The sequence below is a fragment of the Cibotium barometz genome, chromosome 42 (assembly GCF_041138505.1).
Source record: "Cibotium barometz isolate CiBa-2024 chromosome 42, ASM4113850v1, whole genome shotgun sequence".
In the NCBI taxonomy this organism is placed as follows: Eukaryota; Viridiplantae; Streptophyta; class Polypodiopsida; order Cyatheales; family Cibotiaceae; genus Cibotium; species Cibotium barometz.
In genome coordinates this window covers 35,547,858-35,562,519 of record NC_141087.1, presented here as the reverse complement: position 1 = coordinate 35,562,519, position 14,662 = coordinate 35,547,858, and the positions used below count along the sequence as shown (strand labels likewise).

The 14,662-nt window shown below is 41.9% G+C and overlaps 1 protein-coding gene across 2 annotated transcripts; it reads right to left on the bottom strand.

Moving 5' to 3' along the window:
* Positions 1-2,217: 2,217 nt before the first annotated feature.
* Positions 2,218-9,676, bottom strand: LOC147614430 (zinc ion binding/nucleic acid binding/hydrolase). Of its 2 annotated transcripts, XM_086780969.1 has the most exons (15): positions 9,308-9,676; positions 8,461-8,704; positions 7,637-8,325; positions 7,427-7,531; positions 6,946-7,213; positions 6,721-6,783; positions 6,553-6,627; positions 5,701-5,828; positions 4,594-4,697; positions 4,402-4,495; positions 4,169-4,309; positions 3,812-4,038; positions 3,426-3,699; positions 3,088-3,324; positions 2,218-2,994 (listed from the first exon to the last, which is right to left on the bottom strand). In XM_086780969.1, exons 1-15 carry the CDS (start codon positions 9,422-9,424, stop codon positions 2,473-2,475), a joined length of 3,288 nt encoding a protein of 1,095 aa, XP_086637095.1. In that variant the 5' UTR covers positions 9,425-9,676; the 3' UTR covers positions 2,218-2,472. The 2 variants fall into 2 exon arrangements, with proteins under 2 accessions (XP_086637095.1, XP_086637096.1); XM_086780970.1 differs by lacking the exon at positions 2,218-2,994 and having other exon boundaries at positions 3,208-3,341.
* Positions 9,677-14,662: the final 4,986 nt, after the last annotated feature.

Here is a 14,662-nt window from a genome sequence, read left to right as displayed (position 1 = left end):
GCATCTCGGAAAGCGGGGTCCACACCAAAAATAGTTCTCCACTGGGTGAGGCTCATTGGAGAGCAATCTTACGGTAGAGTTTAAAGCGAACTCTCTCACATAGAGGGAAAACACTACAGAAGTCTCTAAGATGTCTTTCCCCATCAGCTTGAGTTCAATTGTTCTCTATTTTTGCATAATCTCCATCTCTAAGTCGCCGCTATTGAGTGACAGTAATCAATAATGTCTTGTAAAGCACATGCATAATCTCCATCTCTGTCTCCGCTATTGAGTGGCACAGTAATCGGTAATGTCCTGTAAAGCACATGCAAGGGCCTCATCTTTGTGTCTAGAGCTGAAGTCCAAGTATACCCAAATTCACTGTGCGTAATGTCACGTTGCTCATGCTTGGACATACCAAGAGAGTTCCCATTTATGCTTCCAATGGAGATTTTGGCAGAGACTCTGGCACTCCTTCATTAGAAGCCAACTTCTTCTGGCTGTTTCTACACGGTGGGTTGCCCACCAACCACTAGTTCCAGGAGCAACACAGTACGTAAGGATGGTGTGTTCCCTGTGTTCCTGCTTGCCATATGTTCCTTGTTTAAGATGGATAACACAATGGCTTTCCGTCATGATGCTGGAGCTCCTATATGCTACCTTTATCCACGATGGTGATAAGACTCCCATTTCACTGTGCTGAGCACATTGTTGGGTAGCACCTATGAGATAATATTTTTACAACGGCAGATATTCTTATGTCAGGCTACATTTTTAGCTTAGTTTGTCAAGGGAATGGACAAACTACAACATGGGTTTACGCAATCTCTTCTAGTATGCAACATGAGCTTGATTAAATGGCGTGAGCCGATAAGGGAATCGGCGTGGACAGCAGCTAGGACATGGCTGTTGTCAGCAGTCATGGGATAGGTGTATGGGCTGACTTCCATGAAGTTGTCCAAGAGAGATGCACTTCAGGCCTCAAGTGGTCGAATTTTTGTACACTGGCTTGGCCTATTTTCAAGAGCTTGCATCCTCCTTCAGGTTATTAGCCTCCATTCTATGCAACAAACTGAGAAACACATGAAATAAATAGAAAACCTATCATATGGAATGAGTCTATTAGGGATGGCCATGGACAGCAACTAGAAGATGGTCATTATATGCAGTCGTCCAAATGAGATAGACACCTTCCCTTCTGCATGGTGCACGGACAGCTTTCCACAGCATTGCCCAAGAAAGAAGCACTTCAGCCCCATAGGTGCTCCGGTAAGGGCTCTCCATACTGACTTACCAGTTCCTTCAACCTTTCATACACATCTGACACTCCTATACACTAGCTTGAAGTATCTCCAAGGACTGGTGTCCCCCTTCAGGCTATTGGACTCCTCTTTTTGGGATGTAGACACTTCTCTCTTATCAATTGGGAGTGAGTAAAGATAGTGGAGACAAGCAGTATGTGACTGCAGAGAGCAGCTTTCAGAACAGCATGGGAACCATGGATTTTAGATCCTCTTTCCTTCATGGTCTAGTAGTTTGTTGGTTGTCTTGTTCGAGATTCGCAATCACACGAGAGGTGATTAACTGATGCTCATAATACCACTCTGACAATTTCCTGTATTCACAGTAATATTAAATGTTGACACCATATACAACTCAAAATTTCCAAATCGGTTCTAAAAATGCTGCCACATTACAAGAACAATTATGTTTCTCAATGTGTACACAAGTAAACTTTTGGAGACTTCAAAATTCTCACAAAATCCATAAGGTTGCGCTTTTCTTTTGCTTGATAGCTCATGGCACATTTCCCGTTGATCAAGGAGAGCTGTCATAGGTTCCACATGTGACTGTCCTAGATGTTGTCACCCTACAGTCTATTCACCCTTGCATTTGGGGGATGTAGAGAAGCTTGTATAGTATGGCAGAGGATGACACACCTCAAGTCTTATGCTAGGAGACCATTTTATCTTATATTTGGTTATAGACTTATAAAGAATAGTCACTTGGCTTATAGAGGCTGGGCCTAAGTTTCTATAAAAGAACCCGGACTAATCATGACATGTTGGCAGACAGGCACAGTGCAAATCATCTCCTTGGACTTGGTACCACAATCACCATTCAGGTTCTACCAATTGGGAGATCCTGTTGTACAGAGTCCATTGAAGATACCCTGGCTTTCCACGTTCAGGCGTTATCCCTTATTTGGTCAAAAATTGCACACCATCATGCTCTGACTGTGGTAATGAATGCATGTTATTGATGCGTTAATCAGCATGTGATTGATGCATTAGCCCACTTAATGGCATTCAAAGTAAAATACCTATGTTTGTCATAAAAAGTCAAAAAACAGAGAGCCTAGAATACCAATACTTGAACCTAACTTTGCAGGACTTAGGATGGATCCAATCAGTAACATGACCAAGATCCTCAACAAGAGTGAAGATAAGGAATCATAAGTTAGTTGAATCCAATAATATCATGAGGTCATGACTATCTCTGAGATTTGGGCTGTTCAAGTACCTTGCAAACTTCAACATGTATACCAGCCTCCATCAGAATATTAATCCATGCCTGTTGTTGATCAGAAAGACGATCACGAGGACCCTTCACCTCCACAAGCTTTGCCTCTCCTACATGCTGTGAGCTGTATGTCCCCTCAGGAAACATACTGGTGGCATGGCCGCAGCATATGCTGCATGATCTTGACATGCTCGTTGGTGCACGCCATAGGAGCAGGTCTGGCATGCCACCGGCCCAGCCTGCATGATCCTCTGCCAGAAGCCTGCAAATAGATGCCAATCCAGATCCACCAACACAGGTAACCATAACTTGGAGCTCTTCCAATGAATGCCGTTCCCAGTTCAATCCCTTGCAGAATGTACCAAACCACTTTGACCATGTTGCAGCTAGAAGCTGAGGTGCTTCTCCTTGTTCTATTCTTCCAAGCTGCGCTTCGATCATAGCCTCTCTTGCAGGATAGAACACATCGGTATTCAAGTCAAGTGGTGCAGTCTAGAACCCCGACCAAGTAGACTTAGTACAGTTTCCATTCAACTTTGAAAAAATCACTGAATGCTTGACAAGGAAAAGGATTGAGGAAAACACCTGAAATGGGTGCCAAAACACATTTGGGATATCAGCAAACAAGACATCCCACATAAGCAGAGCAAACAGGGTCATCCAAACACCACTCTCTGAGTGAACACCCTGCCAGCCCCCGCCAGTATCTCCTGCATAATATTGGAGTGCCAATTCCTCCACACTGCATTGCTGGTCGTTATATCCATAAAACCTGCTTTTCACCCCAGTTTTGCAATTTAAAGGCCGTCCAGTGATAATCACCTGTCAAAATTATAACACTGTCATGATAGTCTTTAGAAAAGCCTCAAAATAATAAGCTCAATACAAACATCCCTCCACATGCAAAAGCAAAGGGTCATCACCTCTTTGCATGACCTAGCCAGAGAATCTGCAAAAGATGGCTTCTTCCATCTTCTTGGTGGCTTTCCCAAACGAAGCACACGTCTCTGCAAGGCTACACGATCACCGTTGCGTATTCTAGGATCATTTAAACCAGCCTCAGCAGCTTCCAAACTCTCCTCTTTATGGCCTAAGTGCTCCAAGTCCATCGAAAGCCTGACGGTCCAATAGCCTCGTCTTCCAGGACAGCAAGACTGGCCAAGAAGCTGTTTCAGCAATTCGACTGCCTCAGTGTACCTGAGGCCATCAAAAATTAAAGGCTTACGACCCATTTCCTTGGCCAACAATAGAAAGAAACAGTAAAGAACCCCACTTTTACAAGTGCATCTTATTCTTGCACATATATTACCTGCGGTCTCGTTCAAGGACAGACACACCTAAGGTGACAACAGTTGTATACACCCATGCAGCTGTGAAGCGTGCAAGAAACACGTCTCCAGGTCCACAATCCTCTACACCTACTACATGTGCTTCATTGGAGCTCAGCTGCATGCAAGCTCTACTCAAGCAATGGTCAATGAATTGCTGATCATTGCTTTCCACTGCCATGTCCATCGCTTGTGCAACTTCCAGGGCCTGTAAATCGGATGGCCAAAAGGAGAAATACCATGGCACATCAGCATATACCTTGGAAAAGACAGTATGCAACTGTCCTTCCTACTCAAGCTGGGTGGTGATACAACATAGAAGGTGTTGAAACTTGAACCTGCTCATAAGCTAGAAGAGCCTCCCGTGTCACGAAGACTTTTCTTGTTTGACTGCAAGCATATGACGGATACTTGAAGGCACCCATGTCGACCAACAAAAAGGCAGAAACATCTTGCTCCCCATTCAAAAAGAAAAGCCTCTACATTAAAAGGGTTGAGAAATCTCAAAACCAAAGCCATTATGTGAACAAACAACTTCAAAAATTTGAGGTGTTTTTATTTTTGCAAGCACCTGTAAGCGCCAAAGAAGAAAGCTCGCAGTATCAGACACACGGACACAGAACCCAATCATTTTGAGGATTAGGGGTACTATTGCTGCCTCCTCACTGCAATATGAGTGAGCCATAAACATGAGATAAGTATGCACTAATAAAGGTCTTATTTACAAGCCAGCTATTTGCCTAGCCATGAAACTGGTTTTTACCTGCAACTCTCAGAAGATAATTTTTGGTGTTTTTCTTTGGCTGCAGAAACTATCCAGTCCAGCAACTCATCTCTTTTCACTGCACTAGAGTCGACTGTTTTGCTCTGCAGACATTATTTTTAGAGAAAATCACCTCAAAGGAACACTCAAGGACAAAGCTGACCTTTCAGCCATCTCCACTACAAATAGGTAAATCAACATTAAATTGTCTTATAACTTGTGTGGGTGTAAGTGCATGTGTGTACACACATGGGTGCCTGCCTGCCTGCCTGCCGTCTCGGTGTGTATGTCTGTCTGCGGTGTGTGTGCGTATGTCACGTGCATGTTTCCAACTTGCAGCCGCCTGAAAGGCAAGTTTAGAGGCCGGTAGTGGCCAAGTTTAGCAGCTTTTAGGAACCTGGACAAATGGAAACATGACACCCAAGGACTGCAGCCTCTATGGCATATGCACTTTTGGGTTGTGGACAGCCAGCCAACTGTGGCCAACCAGCAACCCTCTACCAGCCAACCAGCTCTCAGATCCCTACCTAAGGGCAGGTCGAGGGTCATGCAGAGCATCTCTCATATTCAGAGACAATGTATGCAACACCGAAACCCAGGACAGCACACATATTCAGAGACAGTGTATGCAACACCAAAACCCAGGACAGCACACATGACATCTGGAGCATCTCTCTCATGCTTTAATTACAGCACATCATCAGTAATTCATGAATAGCACATTCATAGTTTAATACACAGCATGCAGTTTCAGATCTGAAATTAAATCTGTACTTTCCTTTGTAAATAATCATTCATGTTTTGGCAATATACATTACTTTAGGTCAGATCTGTTCTTCTCTATTGTGTACTTGCAAAGTGATTGACCTTAATCTCTGTTTACTTAGCGTTGAGATTAGCTTCCGCATCCACGTCACACGGTATGTGGGCACGCATGTTCATGTTCATGTGCATGTATCTGAGCACGAATGGTGCACAGGTGTGCATGCATGCATGCTTCGGTGAGCATGTATGCATGCATGCACGTGTGTGTGTGTGTGTGTGTGTGTGTGTGTGAGAGAGAGAGAGAGAGAGCAACAACTCTACTTTAGCAAGCACAGCTCTCACCTTCCAATTGATCATTGATAGAAGTTGCTTGAGTTCAGGCACATTAAGCACATGCATTCTCTCTCTGATGGCCTTTTCAAAGCACCCCTCCTTCTCGAGGCTGTCTCCAGTACTTAAAAATCCAGAAGCTGTGCAGTTTGAAATGTTACAAATTGGCTTTGGCAAGGCTCACAAGCTTCCTTTTTTTGAGGCATGCGCAAAATCAGACATTATACTTCAAGTGCAATGTACAAATGTGTTCCTGAAAAACATTAATCCAATAGCTTCAAGAAAGTTGCCCCCATAAAGTATGCCAATTGCTTTCATGTGCACAACAGACTTTACTGCAATTGTTGGATCCAAACATACAGACAGGATCAGATGATACACACACACACACATGCATGCGCACGCTGGAAAACAAGTGTTGAGACCCAATTTTAGGCAGATGAATGTTTTGGAGCTGTGTTAGCTAGATTTCTTGTCTACTCCAAGGCCATCCTGATGATTTGCCCGAAAGCCCAAGAGACCCAACAAGGCATGCCAGCGAAGAGAAGATAAAGTGATATCTCACCCCATCAACACTAAGTGGCTCGTCAAGACAGTGCCGAGATTGAGGGAGAGAGGGGTTTCTTTCCAAGTCTTTGCATTGCACTTCATACCTTAAACCACGCTTTGAGGGGAATCCATGTGTGATCATGAGTAAATGATGTGGCTTATTTTGTATCACTCGGCTTCTAGGACATCTATTTTGCAACATGCTGATCCATCTTAAGCTTAAATTTCTCTATCATCAATGTGGAGCTTTAAAAGCAAAATAACCCCTATTTTATTGTAAACTTGATTTGAACACGAGAAAAAATCAGACCTTACCTAGAAGCTCAATAGAAGCCTGCTCTGCATCTAAAATCTCCGTATAGCTGATCTGTGAAACTCGAAACCATGGCCCTGAATTACCAACATCAATCCAATGAGCATCCAAACATACAGAATGTTGGAATTTGTAAAACAAGAAGCTTAAATCTTGATTAATAGGCTGACCTTTCCTTTGAGAAAGGCGAACGAAAAGACACTGAGCATTCTCAGTCAACGAGAAGAACGATCCTATCACATTAAAAGCCAGCACAATTACATGCAACTTCTATGGAGGTGAAGGGGCCGTGATGAAAGCTAGCACTGTAGAAAAAAAAATATGCACATGCACACACCCACGCAGGTAGCTGGTTGGGCAAGCGCACTCTGATATTCAAAAAGCAGTGCACCCACCTACAAATGCAAGCTCCTCTTCATTGAATAAATGTGATTCACGCTCCAAAACAGCTTTGACAAGATAAGTAAAATTGTGCAAATATCTGCTTTGATGTTGATTAACTGATTCTTGTCTTCCGTTATCATCTTTCCCCACTTGATGGATCTTCTGCCAGATCTCTTGAAAGCAATCAACATCTTCTTTGTCTCGTAAGGTTCTTTTTTCACATAAGAGTTTGATGGGAACTGGCTCTAAGGCTTTCTCTGGGACTTTTAGGATTATGCCCTGCCAATAGAGATCAATTTATACATACATACATACACGCATACACACCTACATATGTATGTATGTTCATAATTATAGTTGTATATAGGTACATTTGTGTATATTTATATTTCTTTATATATGTTTACATATTGATGAAGTTTAAAAAGACTCCAAGAGAGGATGCTAAACACTTTAACGCAGGGAAGAACAAGCACAATTGAATGCAAATACCTTGACTTTAAGGATGTCTTTGTCTAAGAGACATGACAAGTGGGAGGCGAGATCACGTGGAAGATGACCTATCTTAAGGCCACCTTGTTTATCTGGTCCCACAATCTGAACAGATACACAGTTGGAATGCCAAGTGTAAAAAAAGTGGAATTGATTCAATGGCCCCTTCTATTTGACCTTGGTATGAAGCAACACAAAAGCAAAGCAAACCTTGATGGCATTTTGATCCTTGGGGTTCTCTGGCTCTCTTAATGCTGTAATCTCCATGTCTTTCTCGACCTTAGCATGCCGGTTGAACTTCCGCCCAACAATAACTGTTTCCAAAGCAAATACTTCCCAATCCTGATGTTCTCTTTGAATGTCGGCAAGCTCTGCTGAGGTACATGTTTCTTGGCAAGGGCCAAATGCTCCTTCCTCTTGGTGGTGACTATTGCTAGGGTCAGATGATTTTTCCTCCCTTCCATGGCCTAGCTCCAAAACGTCCCTTTTGAGATGACAAGGGCAGTTACATTCATGGTATGTAAAAGCATTCACCTCTTCCTTCCGACTCAGCTTGGTTTCTGTGATATCCTGCCTCACACTGCTACTACTATCTGCAACAGATTCTATGGATTGGTATCCACTTCGGGTCTCAATAAAGTCACCCTCCTTCAAAAGGCCAGCACTTCTCCCTCCCTCAAGCAGCTCAGAGGTAAGCTCACTCAGAACCAACAAAGAGCACTGAGTCACCTTCCTTTCTACCGATTTTGACTGATTAAAAACAGGCTTTTTTGCATTTTTCAAGGTCAATCTTTTGCGCTCTACTGGCATTCGTGTAAAAGAATGAGCAGCACCACTCCCAAATTGTGATAAAGTAAGCTGGTTGAACTTACATTTGGGTTTTTCCAGGAGACATAAATCTGGACACAAAGCACAACCTAAAACTGTCAAGTAGTCCATTGAATATACTCAAAACTAGGCTGCCCTGACTAAGGGACTAAGAGCCTTTTACAATAAACTGGAAAATGGCAAAGGTGGAATACGTGAGAACATACCGAGGTGGATGTTGATGGAGTCATCATCTCCCTGGACATCTTTTCCACATACAGGACATTTTACCCAATTTGAAAATGAGTTTTCTTTTCCTACATCCCTGACACTTAGAGACAGGGATGAATCTTTGCATGCCATAGTGATCCCCAATTTCGCAACCGGCAATGGAATAGCCTCATTGTTCCCGCTCTGCTGCAATCGGCCCCCCAAAGGACCTAACATGTTTGAAGCGAATTGAATTCCACCCTGCACCGATGTTCAAAATAGGAAATACCATGAATCAATATTCAGGACCTGACATGTTTTGCTAGGGCTTTGTGCTCGGGATTATAAATGCTTTCAAGAGTTAGGCTGCCATGTGAGGATTTGAAGGGAATTGAAGAATGTTCCCTTGAACAGGATAGGACTACTTCCAATCCTTCAATAAGTATGTAGATAGTTGTATGAGGTTGTTTTCACCCTTTCCCTTTTAGTGTTTGATTTTTTAAGCCATTAGGGTCTAATTGATTCGATGAGGCTCCACATTAGACTATGCCTTAAGACTGATGAAGTTGGAAGTCTGCTGAGAACCAAGAATCACTATTATACATACATACACCCAACATAGTACATGTATACAGTATTGGTTTGTACAACAAAGATTTAAATATTTTAGAAGTTAGGATTTGAATCCTTTGGCCATTAGATTCTGAATGCAATCACATGATTCCGTGTAAGACGATGCTGGGATTGGACTCTATACGGCAGCAACAGTACACACACACACACACATGTACGCATTCTCGCAAGCATACATGCATGTATGTGTGGATCACACGCTAGCAAATGTGTACATGCGTGCATACATACCTTTACCGCCAATTCATTAGGGCTAGGGCGTTCATCCACGTAAGACAAGGCTGAGGCAGGGTCCAGGCGACGGCGCTTCCCTACCAAACGGATTAAAGTCTCGTGCCCACGCAACATGCTTCGCGGCTTCAAACTCTGCTGGAAAATGACTCTGCGAGGTTAGGGTTATCCATTTCAGCTCTGCAAGGCGGGCTCTGTTACCGAATGTGCGAAACCAAGGCTACCGATGCAGGATTAGGGTTTGCATTTTGCGCGCGCAGCTTTGCTTTTGTAAAGATATTTAAATGCGGACATCATGGAGGGATGTTTTGGGTGAAAATTGAGAGTGAACACCTCAAAATTTTCAAAAAAAAATAATTATAATTACATGAAATTATGAACAAAATGTATCTACTTACTCCCTCATGGGAGAATGAAGAAAGGAGGATTATTGAATTTTTAAATTTTGAAATAATGATATAACTTTTCACGCTTGGAAAAGTATTTTTTATTGTATGGCTTTTAGCGCTTCGAAAAGTATTTTTTATTGTATGGCCTGGCTACAGCAACATGTAGGTCACCTACTTGTGCACGTTCAAAGTCACCTATCTCCTCTTCCATCCATAAGGAGAAGGATTGTTGTAAAGTTTAGTTTTATTTTCAAAAAAATAGTTATAATTATATGAATTACGAACAAAATGCATGTCCAAAGTCACCTCTCTCCTCCTCAATCCATAATGAGAAGGATTGTTGTAAGGTTTGGTTTTATTTATAAAAAAATCCAAAGACTAATTTGCACGTGTCGTCATGTGCCTGCAATGCCATTTAGTGCATCTCCCATTGAGGCAAGGGTTCTATTTAGAGAAATGTCAAACTCTTCTATTCCATGATAGTTGATGGTGGCGCTTTTAGTTATTGCCAATGCACACATCTAAGTGATAAAGTTGTCTTTTCCTTCCTTGGCCTCTCACTCTCTTGAACTTATGGTAACACGACACCTCAATTTAAACAAAAGGAGCAAAATTGGAGAAAGTTCAAGCAACTCGTAAGGCAAGTAAGTGGGGTAGTCTATCGAGAGGGAAGGGCTACTATCCACAGATTTCGCATCCCCATTCCATGAAAAGACAATGTCAAGTCCCTTCCATGTACATAAGTTTGGAACACATGCAACAATGTCAAGTCCCTTCCATGTACATAAGTTTGGAACACATGCAACAATGTCAAGTCCCTTCCATGTACATAAGTTTGGAACACATGCAACAATTAGCCACATTATATCTTATCTTGGTATCTTATCTTGGTCTGATGGGTCATATTTAGCAACTTAAGTCCCTCTCTCTCTCTCTCTCTCTCTCTCTCTCTCTCTCTCTCTCTCTCTCTCTCTCTCTCTCTCTCTCTCTCAAGAAGCACATTAGACTATCAAAAGGTATTTACTCCCATTAATATGGATTCATGGCATGTAAGCCTAATTGAAATTATGGGATGCATAGTGCTACTAGACCTACCTCCCAAAAATAAACATCACAAAGAGAGCCCAAAAATGTCAAATTTTGAATATTGATGAACACACATTGCAACCCTTAATACTAGGCAATTTATGTAAGAGCCATGAACGAGCATCAATACCCCACATGTTTGGCATGATCCCATGGCCTTGAAATGGAGGCTAGAGTTTAGGAAGGATAAGTATAACCCAACACACTATGCATCAATGTGGGAGAAAGAGATGTGTACATATATTGAGCCACCATTTCCATTTGAGAGGTTTCTACATTGTTATGTATGCTAACAACATATGTGGTGGCTATCTTCTTTATACTATTACTCCATTTGACATCTCCACACATGTTGGACATGCCTTTTATCCTTTTGTTAATAAACTTATAAGGGTTCAATAATATTTGATATTCCTACCACATGCATTTGAGATGAGCGAAGGTCTTGCTAAATATGATGGATATGGAAGAGTCGTGGAACAATACCACTAAGCATAAACATTTGTGAGCCTATCGGCCTTGACATATCAAGTAAATAGGATGGATATGGAAGAGTCATGGAACAATACCACGAAGCATAAACATTTGTGAGCCTATCAGCCTTGATATATCAAGTAGCTATCTTATCACCCATTCCATGGTAATTCTCAATTAGTGGAGCTAAATACACGTCCATATTTTTTATTTGTTGCAGTCCTAACATACAAGGGACCATACGTGGGATGCCTCAACTGGATGTAAAAAATGACAACATTAACCACAATGAAATCATAAAATCTATAATCATACCACAAGTTACTAAACTCAAAATTAGATGTTCTTTCTTAGTAGACATGGAAGGTGGATATATTGGTAATTCACTAGAACGATAAGCCATGTTGAGATGATTGATGTGAAAAAGGATTAAAATCCCACCTATGCTTTGGTTTTAAGCATGCCAATCCATGTATTTTTCTATTGATGGACTTCCAAAAATATGTTGCATGTGTGGCTTCAAAGGAAAGCGTTACAAGGCCTTCCTCAAAACTTTAGATCTTTCATCCACACAATTCTCCGTTCTCAACCAGCTCAACCTCAACTCTCCATCAAAGATTAACTCACATACAAAGTGATATTGTATCTTAATGTGCTTCGTGTAAGTGTGGAACACCGAGTTCTTTGCAATTTCCATGCAACTTTGATTATCACACAACAACTCAGTTGGTTGCTCTTGAGCCACACCTATGTCCCCCAAAATTCTCATCAACTAGATTACTTGTGTAGTGGAACAAATTGAAATCAAAATAATCAAATTCTCATTTCAAAAAATAATATTCAAGAAAATAAAGCATAGAGACATAAAACCCAATATTGGGTCCAATTTGCACCCCCCATGTGTGAGACCCGGTCTCACACATGAGTATTTCAATGATTTATTAAGATATGAAGTAATTTGGTACGATCAATCTCTTTGATAGAGAGAAGACATCATCTCTTTGGGGGAGGAGAAAAGAGAATAGGAGAACTTCATCCAAGGAACCTGTAATTCTTACAAACCATGTTTAATAGAGTTCTCTCTCTCTCTCTCTCTCTCTCTCTCTCTCTCATGAAATAATTAAACCATACAAGAAAAATAGTAAAAGAAACTGATACTCTCTATAGAAATTTGCATGCTCTCTCTCATGAAATAATTAAAACATACAAGAAAAATAGTAAAAGAAACTAATACTCTCTCTAGACATTTTCCTGTCTTAGCTTGTCCAGGCTCCTTGTATGTAGTGTTGGAAATTGGGGGCTACTTCTCAGGAGGAGGACACCCATCCCAATAGTGTCCATGCCATTGCATGCTTAACCTCCACCACTCTAATCCCTTCCAAGCCACGAAAATTGGTGGACGAGGGATAAGAATGGTCCTAGTCTTCTATTACTCACATAGATGATCCCATTGCTTGGGACTCTATGCATGTGAGATGTAGGCGGCCAGCCAGGCCATGACCTTCCAACACCCTCCCTTGATGGCCAGGACATAGGGTACCCAGAGGCACTAATGACACTTGGCCTAGAGATTTGCCTGCTCTCACAGAGATGTCACCCGGCTATTCCAGCATTGACCCAGCATATGCCCACCTGCTAGTGATTACTCCATGCATACTAGTATGACGTACCCTTCTTAGTCATACACGTATTTGGCCTTTGTTCAGCTCCACCAAGAGAAATTTGCAAGTCGGCAACTTCTCTAACAACATCAGTTCACAACATGAACCGTTTCGTACTAGTTCATGGCATGAACCTTGTAAGATCAGTTCACGATGTGAACCTTTTTGTACCAGTTCATGGCGTGAAGCATTTTGGATCAGTTCACGGTGTGAACCTTTTTGGATCCCGAGTGTACAAGATTGATACCCTATATTTCTCTTCATACTCAGACATTCAAACATGCATTTAAAAGAGTGAATGATACCCAGTTTTACCTTGTATCCATTTTGTGACTAATGGATACCTTCATCTTTTTACTGCCACAGAAACCAAGGTGGTACTTTGGTGTTGTTACATGCGTTTTAACTCCATGTGGGAGTGCTTGATTCTTCCCTCCACCCAACTGAAAAGTGTTTCTACTGAGTCATGCGGATTGGGGCTTGTATCAATGTCCATTTGTTGAACTTTCTTTTTTCTCCTTTCAAGGTCCTTGTCCAGCTCCTTGATCGAGGTGGTTACAAGTATTGTTTTGGGTATATTTAACCCATCTTGTTGTGTTGGCTTCTTCCTCTACACCAGTGTTTGTGCACTCTTAGCATTGGTTTTAGTTGGGAGAGTTGGTTTTGAATGCCTTTACTACCCTTTCCTTTTTATTCGGAGGTGTGTGCAACGGTGACCAACTGGGTGGAGTTTAGGCATCCATACTGCTGTATTGCCTTGGTAGTAACCTTGTGCCATGAGCAAGTCCTTTCAGACCCATTGCTTACAAATACTTTGTGGAGTGTTGTTTTGTTTGGAGTACCGCCAACTTACCTATGAAGACCATTTCTGTCCCTTGTCTCCCTTTTGAACCCTTCTTGCTGATTCCTTATCGACCCCCTTCTCATCCTTGTAGAGTTGGTTTCCAAGTTGACCCTTAGGCACCCAATGCTATGTACTCTGTGACTTGGTATGCTTTTTGCGTAGGGATTGCGGAATTGCTACCTTTTTTGTTCCATGAGTTGATGTCACCGTGCTTGGTGTTTCTATCTCCTCAATCATGGCCTGCTTCCCTATATTTATTGGGCTCTATAAGGGTACGGATATGACATTGTTGCCTATGTTTAACTCCTTAATCATGGCTTGCTTCCTTGTGTTTATCGGGCTCCATAAGGGTATGGATATGACATTGTTGCCCTCGTTCAGCAATGATGTCCCTCGTCTCCCATTGGATATTACAGTTGCTGGCGCAAATCCAGGACCGTCCTAGGATCATTTCCTCCATGGAACCTACAGGCATGACAAACACCTTCCCAAACAAGAAATTATTTCTAATGGAAACATTAACACTGAAAAATCCCTCAGCTTTCGTAGAGTTGTCAAGTGCACACTGCATACTTGTGCGTTGGTGGTTTCAAGGTGTGGTTTATCTAAGGCTACCCATGTTTCATATGAGATCAGGTTATGACTTGATCCTGTATCTATCGATGCAATGCTCGGTTACATGACATTTAGCCGTAGAGAGTCCCACCCTGAGTCGTTCTGGCTCAATGTTTAGTTCCTCTTCATCTAGCAGAGTTAGTGAAGCCATGTTCACGTGCAACATTCTCTTCTAGAGTATTTGTTTAGCTTTGGCCTCCCTTGCCTTAGCCTCTTCTTCAGCTTGCTAGATTTTTTCTTTTGTGAGCTCCTTCCGTTTTTTTAAGAGATGTTCTTGTAAGAGCAT